Below are 7,719 nucleotides of genomic sequence, written 5' to 3'. Positions count from 1 at the left end.
TTTTCATCGCTTTATATTCTTACATTTTGTGCATTGACATGACCACTAATGTGAAACCACCTTCATCAGTCATGAACAGAAGCTGTGGATCCACAATTTTGCAGCAGCAGTTGCAAAAATGAATTGTTGCTGCATAATCTGGTTGTTTCAGCTAATGCACAACTGTTATTTTATGTGGGAAAAATTTGATTAATTTTGTGGCTGTGAAAGCATGTCCTAGTGAAACATAGGTTTCCTGTGCTAAGTGTCCTAACGATTTTTGAGGACTGATCTGTAGTCGTGCCTCAATATCCCAAACATTTTCTTCAGTCAGCACAGTCCTATTCAATTGCTTCCTTATCTTACATACTGAGCCTATAGCCTGCCAATTTTTCAGAAGCTTGGATACACATGACTTTGTGGGAAACTAGTGAGTCAGGATATTTATGACAAAACTTATGGATACATAACCTGTAAATTTTTTCCTTGCAAAAGTTTCGACATTGAACACAGGCTGTTCAGTATTGAACTTCATTTAAGTATAATTGTCGACCACCTATCCACACCTCTGACAAAGACTGACTATTAATAAGACTTAGTGCAGTGACAAGATCAGGTCAGTGCTAATGACTCGTTCTACTATCAGCACACCTACCTACAGAGCTACCTAACTATTTAACTATCTGCCTACCTACCTACCTGTGCACCTACTATCATCCTATCTACCCACCTACTTATGTAAGTTCTGACCTAACTAGCCACAAAACTACCAATTCGCCTATATATCTACCTATCTACCCACTTACCAACTCATTTACTCACCTATCTAACTCAATGTTTCCATACTTACCTGCCTACTTAACTACCTGGTCAACCACATCACTGGCCGACTTCCTCTACTTTGCAATTGAGGTGTCGTGTGTGCTTTTCGCGTGGGAAACGAAAGACCGTCCGGACAAAGTGCGTGAAGTGCGAAATCGGACTCTGCATTTCCGGATTTTTTTTAGAATTCCACACGAAGGCAACATTCCGGCAGATGACGCAGGTGGGAAGACAGACACTCCATGCAGATGGTGGCCAAAAATTATATAAGTAGGACATTATTTTCTACCTTAAAAATGTATTTCAAATAACGTCCGCACGTGCAGACTGTGCGACCCCATATGGGGTCATTCGTACCGCTGACTAAACTTGTGCGACCCCATACGGGGTCTTTAGTCGTTTAAAGGTTAATGGCCATTGGGATCCATTACACTAACCACGTGACAACCTCTATCCGCAAAAGTTGGCACTAACTTCGCCGACAAGCGGTGGTCGCTCGGTTGGCATGGTTCATTTGTGGACTACAGGCCGAGGAGATTGTTTTTGAAGTTGATAGCAGTGACATCCCACAATAATTACTACAGTCAATTTTATGGCCCTTCTTGTGAATTGGTATAATAATAAACTCCTTATATTGATTATGCAATTTTTCCTGATTCCAAATAGAATTAATGAGTTCATGGATCCGTAATGTTTCACCTCCTGCTTGAATCATTTCTGTCAGAATTTGATTAGTACTTGGCGATTTACAGTTTTTTGACTTTGAAACAGCAATTTCAAACTCATAAGGACTAAGATCAGGTACTACTGGCTCAGCTGTCTATATTTCTATCTGCCTAACATCACTGACCCTATGTACATTCCATGACTCAAATAAGTATTTCTTCCACCTGTTCAAAATGTTGCGGGAATATGCAAGCAGATCACCATACTCATTTTCATTAAGTTACTTCTGGGTTGGTAATCACTCTTAAATTCATTTATTCCTTCATACACATCTCTAATTCTCTTGTTCTTACTGTTGTTGCAAGCTCTTTAATTCTGTCTTTCAGATATTCCATTTTTATTCTTGCAATGCCAGATCATCCCCATTTATTTTGCTCAGATCCTGCAACCACAGCAATTTGGCTTGTTTCTTTTCATGATAATTATGAGCATCCTTCATCAAACCTTGGTTTATGTCTCTTCAATTCATAATAACCTAGACTCTCTTTGGCTGAAATTCTTACATTCTCTCTAATAGTTTCGCAAATTCTATTACAAGTACTATCCGCCTCAGCATCTAAATTTTCCAAAGCTGCGAACCTATTTGAGATTTCAACCCAATACTGCTCTTTACCTTCTAACTCATTTAAATTTCTTGAGATTGAGCCTCTCTATATGAAATCTGTGCAGTGTTTACTCACTGCCAGTCTTTCCTTAACTTTTGCCACCACCATATAGTGGTCAGTATCACAGTCTGCTTCCCTGCATGTCTGCACATCAGAAGAGCTACCTTCCAGAAACACCAAGGCAGCATAGAGTAAATGCAGCCACACAAAGAAAATCCACAATGCTTCCTCAGGGTATCTTTAAATGACCACAAGTGCACAAAGTCTGAAAGCCTGTTCTCTCCTCTACACATCAGTATACCACTTGATACCCTGAAACCTTCTTCTTTCTTCTAAAAATCAGTATACCACTTGCTGCCATCTATCAAAATAAATATCACACTAGGCAATTAGCATCAAGCGAAGTTCTTCAGTGCTTGGAGTGTATGAATGGATTGTGGCATGCACAGGGCTAACACAAATTCATCGAACAAGGTTATGGTAGTGCTTATATTATAGTAAGTACAAATATTTCCTATAAAATCCACCATAACAAGAGGAAGGAATGGGAGGGGGAGGAGACAGGTTCACTCAAGGTTGAGCACCACAACTGTCATTTCAAACTTCCTGTTTACAAGTAAGTTTTATTGTATCACAACTCACAAATTAAAAAACCTAACAACTGACAACATTCACATTTGTGATGGAAAACAATATTTGTCCACATTTAGTCCAACAAGCAATGTCTTACCAAAAATAATATCAGTCTCACTGGACAAAAGAGTAGTTCTCTCTTATTTCAGCAAAGAGAATTGCCCTACCATAAATAGCTTTATTCACTAAAAATTAACTTCACTATCCTCATACCTTGGTCACTGTAATCAAAACTGATACAGTCAATGGTATGATTATTTCTGTCATCATATCTTGGGTTTCTTCTTGCGCGGCAGCTTGATTGGACGTAGGTAAGGGTTGTCGATGGTGTCTATTTCCCCTCCCTTCCCCTCTTCTGCATTCTCCTTCCCTTCCTCTAAGTTCTCCTCCTCTTCTCCCTCTGCATCACTACGAACCTTCCTACTGGGACCTGGACCACCGCGAGTTGGGCAGGAGGGTATGGAGAATTCATCCTCAAACTCAAACACCTGGTCAGATGGCAGCAGTGCTTTGAGATAAGGGGGCCTGTGTGGTTTACAAGCCACCACTGCTGCCCAAAAAAAAAAAAAAAAAACACTAAAATATAACAATCAAAAGAATTACATGATTCAAACCCTTTCTATATCAAAATTGGATACTGCCACAGTCCTACTGCAGGTAAACCATGAGTTATTTCAATGTGAGATTTATACCTCAGTTTACCTACCATACCTGATAGAAATGTGAGAGTATGTTCTAACACCAATGAAAGTAAAGAGTGGTATATACTTCCACTGGTACTAATTATATCAGAGCATTTCTTGGTTTAGTGTGGTGAATATTTCTGGATATCTTATCTTCCTTCCCCATATTGCTAAAATGCTACCAAGATGGTTGCATTTAACAGGACTTTATAGCATGAGCTTTAATATTGCATCATGTAGACCCATTTCTAAGTAATGACTCTGTAAAGAACGGGCACTGATGTGTAATGTTAACAGATTCCTAATATGCACCAATGGAGTAATTGGGAAACAATGTTCTCTAAACAGCCCATGTGATAGCTAGATGATGCAACAATAAAAGAGCTGCTGGGATAGGTGCTTTCTGTATGGTCCATGACAAAGTGTCATAAGGACAAGTCTAGGGTTTAGTTGGTTGTGAGACAGTCATTGGCCAGTAAGGACATTAACATGGAAGCTGAGGAAGTTATGGAACTGAAAGCCATTACCAGGTGACAACCAATGAAGAAGCAGACTGAGAAGACAGTGCCTGCTGTAGTGAATTGCAAAGTGTGTGAATTAGCAATAGCACTACAGTTACATGTAGATCTGCAAGAGTCCAATAACTCCAATTACAAATCCAAACCCCATCTACAGTCACACTCAAACTCATTTCAGTATATCAGTTTTAACATTTTATGACTTAGACATTTTTATATCTTTTACTCACATATACAAATTGTTGAATTTTGCTTATAATATCTGGTTTCTCCCATGAAGATTGTCACTTATGACTAAATGTTACAGATTTAATAGTACTTAATAAGTAAAAGAAAATAAATTATTATATACTTAAATGGTGATTTCACATCTTACTTTACATAAAATTATACTGGCAAAATGAACCCTACCAAATTATAAAAACACCTCATTTTTCAACTAAAAACAAAGCTGAACTCTGAATCAATCTTGTAGTGCTTTGTTTCAGTAATGCTGGAAATATACTCCTGCTACATAATACAAACCATTAACTGTCTCCAGTCACTAATGAGTGGGCCCTCAAATATGAGTCAGCACTCCAAAACTGATCATACTACAGATACCAAAGACAGCCAAATTTTTTTTTCTTTAAATGTTTATTATTAAAAAGTGCTTCAAATAAAAGTGGCAGATATTAATTAATTACTTCCTTACTCATGGAGCTGAGCCCTTCTGGAGGAGGCGCCAATTCTGCAGCTACTCAAGAATTTCCCAGCATTTTATTGAACCCGAAGGTTCATTACCATGTTCACAAGAGCCCTGCAATGGTCCCTTCCCTGAGCCAGATCAATCCAATCTATACCATCCCATCCTATGTCTCTAAGATCCATTTTAATACTGTCCACCCACCTATGCCTTGGTCTTCCCAGAAGGAAAGAGTTCGTTCTGGCTTTCCCACCAATATCCTATAAAAATTCCTTGTCTCCCCCATTCGTGCTATATGCCCTGCCCACCTCATCCTCCTTGATTTGATCATTCTAATTATACTTGAAGAAGAGTACAGGTTATCATGCTCCTCATTATGCAGTTTTCTCCAACCTCCTGTCACTTTATCTCTCTTCGGTCCAAATATTCTCCTTAACGGCCTGGTCTCAAACACTCTCAGTCTATGCTCCTCCCGTAATGTCAGAGACCAAGTCTCACACTCATACAGAACCATGGGAAAAATTATACAATATTTTTGTATATTCTAATTTTTATGTTTTTGAACAGCAGACAAGAAGACAAAAGGTTCTGGACTGAATGGTAGCAAGCAAGTTTCAAATTTATGGATGTTATGATGTGGGAACATTGTACTTTTGACAGTAAGAGTTTTTTATGTGGCAAAGTTTACTACTCTAACTCCATTATCATTACTAATTTCATGCAAACTCTAATTCCCAGTCGTTGGTTTAAAAATGTCTTCCTTCTCTACTTTGGCATTGAAATCTCCTAACAAAATTTTCATAGGGTACTTCGGGAATTTATCAAATACATGTTCTAGTTCTTCAGAGAATCTATCCTTTATGTCATCAATTTTATCTTCTGTTGGGACATGAACATTCATAACAATGATATCATACCAGCAACCTTTTAGTACTATATATGATACCCTATCACTAATGAACTCTACCCTCTTAACTGCTGATACGATTCTCTTATGTACGAAAAAACCTGTACCTAATTCATGATTTTCATTCCCCTTTCCACAGAAAAATGTATAGCCTCCTCCTGGTGTAATGCCACCTCCATCCCATCTGACCTCCTGTACTCCCGCTAAATCTAACTTATATTTTAATAAGGCCTATAATTTATGTCACACAAACTGCATGAATTATAAACCATTTTTTACGAAATTCATAAGTTCAGTTTCTGCTTCATATTAAGTACAGGTTATAATGGGCCAAAACAATACAAAATTAAATTCAACTGACATATTTAATTAGAGTAGATTAAATACTTTGGAAGTTGAATGTAACATCACAATTATGTGTTCAGTATATGTATATGTATCTGTATATATAATGAAACCCATCATGGCATGGCTAGTGAATATGGCTGGTTCATTTGGCTTCATTGAAATAACTCCCAAAGAACATGCAATAAAACACACAAGTTATTTATTATCTTCAATCCAGTTACTTCATGTAGAGAAATGTGGAAAATGTAGCACTGTTAACTTGGAATGAAGCTAAATTTCACAATTCAGATCCATGAATATTATTCAATTACAAACAAATTTTAAGCATGCTTTAAATAACTGACATTCTAAGCCACTATGTATATAAAAAATATATGCATGCCCTCAATGAGGAGATAAGCAACTCAGTTGAAAATACTTTACATGGAAACATTGTATCTTCTGTGAGGAATAGCGAATGGGTCTCACTGGTCTTTGCCACAAATCTTGTCAATGCTCGTTCAGTGTCTCGCTTCTGGGATGCAGACTTCTCTCTGATGGCCTCATACTCTGTCACTGGTTGTTTATGAGTCTGTTAAAAAATGAAAACAAGGATTCTATGAACACTTTTAACTTACAATCTGCTACAGAGTCTTCCCTAAGAAGCCGAGTTATTTACCTGTTAAAAATCACCTTGCTTACATTGAAAGAAAAAAAATGTTGCACCAAAATAGCCCATCATTTCATCCAATCTTTTGCCAGTTTCAACCTCATGGCTTATTTTAGTAATATTCATCTTACTTTTTTCTTCCAAGGAACAAGTGTCCAAACTACTGAGTAGCTGTTAATGTAATATTTCACGCCAAATCAAAAAATATGTGGTATAAAATTCATGCACTGATTATATCGAAAGTTTATGTTTTACAGGAATGAAGAGAAAACAGAGTTTAATATTCTGTACTTTTATCAATGTGGCAAGAATGCTGTTGTATTGATTATCAATACAGTACTCTCAAATCTTTGTTTATACAGTATCTTTTCTTTTCATCAATACTTTGCAACAGTGAAAATCTTGTCAGAAGTAAATACAAATGATAATGTAAGATTTTAGCAAATAGATGTTAAGGTTTTGGTGGAATTACTGGATGGGCTCTACTTCCATAGTGCAGAAATTACTTCAGGAAGTTCATATTTACTTGTCTAGTCCAGAAATTCCTTGCTTTTATGGAACTGAAATGATCATTGCTGTGTTCAGCCAACAGAGCCTATCCTAAGCCACTGAATCCAGTCAACCCTTCTCATAACATATTCCTCTACAATGAACTTCAATATTATCCTCCCATCCACACTTACATCACCAAGTGATCTATTTCTGCCACATTTTTCAGCCAAAATGTTTTATGCACTTCCCACTCTGCCATGCGCACTACCTGTCTTGTTCATCTCATCTTCCTTGACCTGATCACCCTATTAAACTGAAGAAACAAATTACAAAGCTCCTCAAAACTTAGTTCTCAAACACCATCAATCTGCACTCTTCTATAAGGCAAAAGACCAAGACTGGTACAGGAGATAATTCTTTATTTTTGCCAGTAGGTTACAGGGAATTAAAAAAAAGTTAAACTCAGTGCTGGCTTTCATTTCTTGATCATCATCTGCACTNAAATGAAATGAAATGAAACAAACAAAACAAAACAAAAAAAAACACCACCAAACTCTGTGGCCTGTAGTCCACAAGCAAACTGTANTAAAGGTTGACACAAGCAAAACAGATGTCGCTAACTATAGACCTATTACATTAATTTCTGTATTTTCAAAAATTATGGAAAAAGTC

General features: G+C 37.2%; 1 protein-coding gene across 1 annotated transcript in view; it reads right to left on the bottom strand.

Annotated features, from left to right (window-relative positions):
- Positions 1 to 2,735: 2,735 nt before the first annotated feature.
- Positions 2,736 to 7,719, bottom strand: part of LOC111871235 (transcription initiation factor TFIID subunit 8) — a gene marked incomplete at its 5' end in the record, with an annotated part of 12,100 nt that continues 7,116 nt past the window's right edge. The window contains 2 exons of the mRNA XM_023864198.2: positions 2,736 to 3,312; positions 6,330 to 6,477. Coding sequence (XP_023719966.1) covers positions 3,032 to 3,312; positions 6,330 to 6,477 — 429 coding nt within the window. The remainder of the gene's footprint in view (positions 3,313 to 6,329; positions 6,478 to 7,719) is intronic.

Source organism: Cryptotermes secundus, unplaced genomic scaffold (assembly GCF_002891405.2).
Source record: "Cryptotermes secundus unplaced genomic scaffold, Csec_1.0 scaffold649, whole genome shotgun sequence".
NCBI lineage: Eukaryota > Metazoa > Arthropoda > Insecta > Blattodea > Kalotermitidae > Cryptotermes > Cryptotermes secundus.
This window is presented reverse-complemented; position numbering and strand designations above follow the sequence as displayed.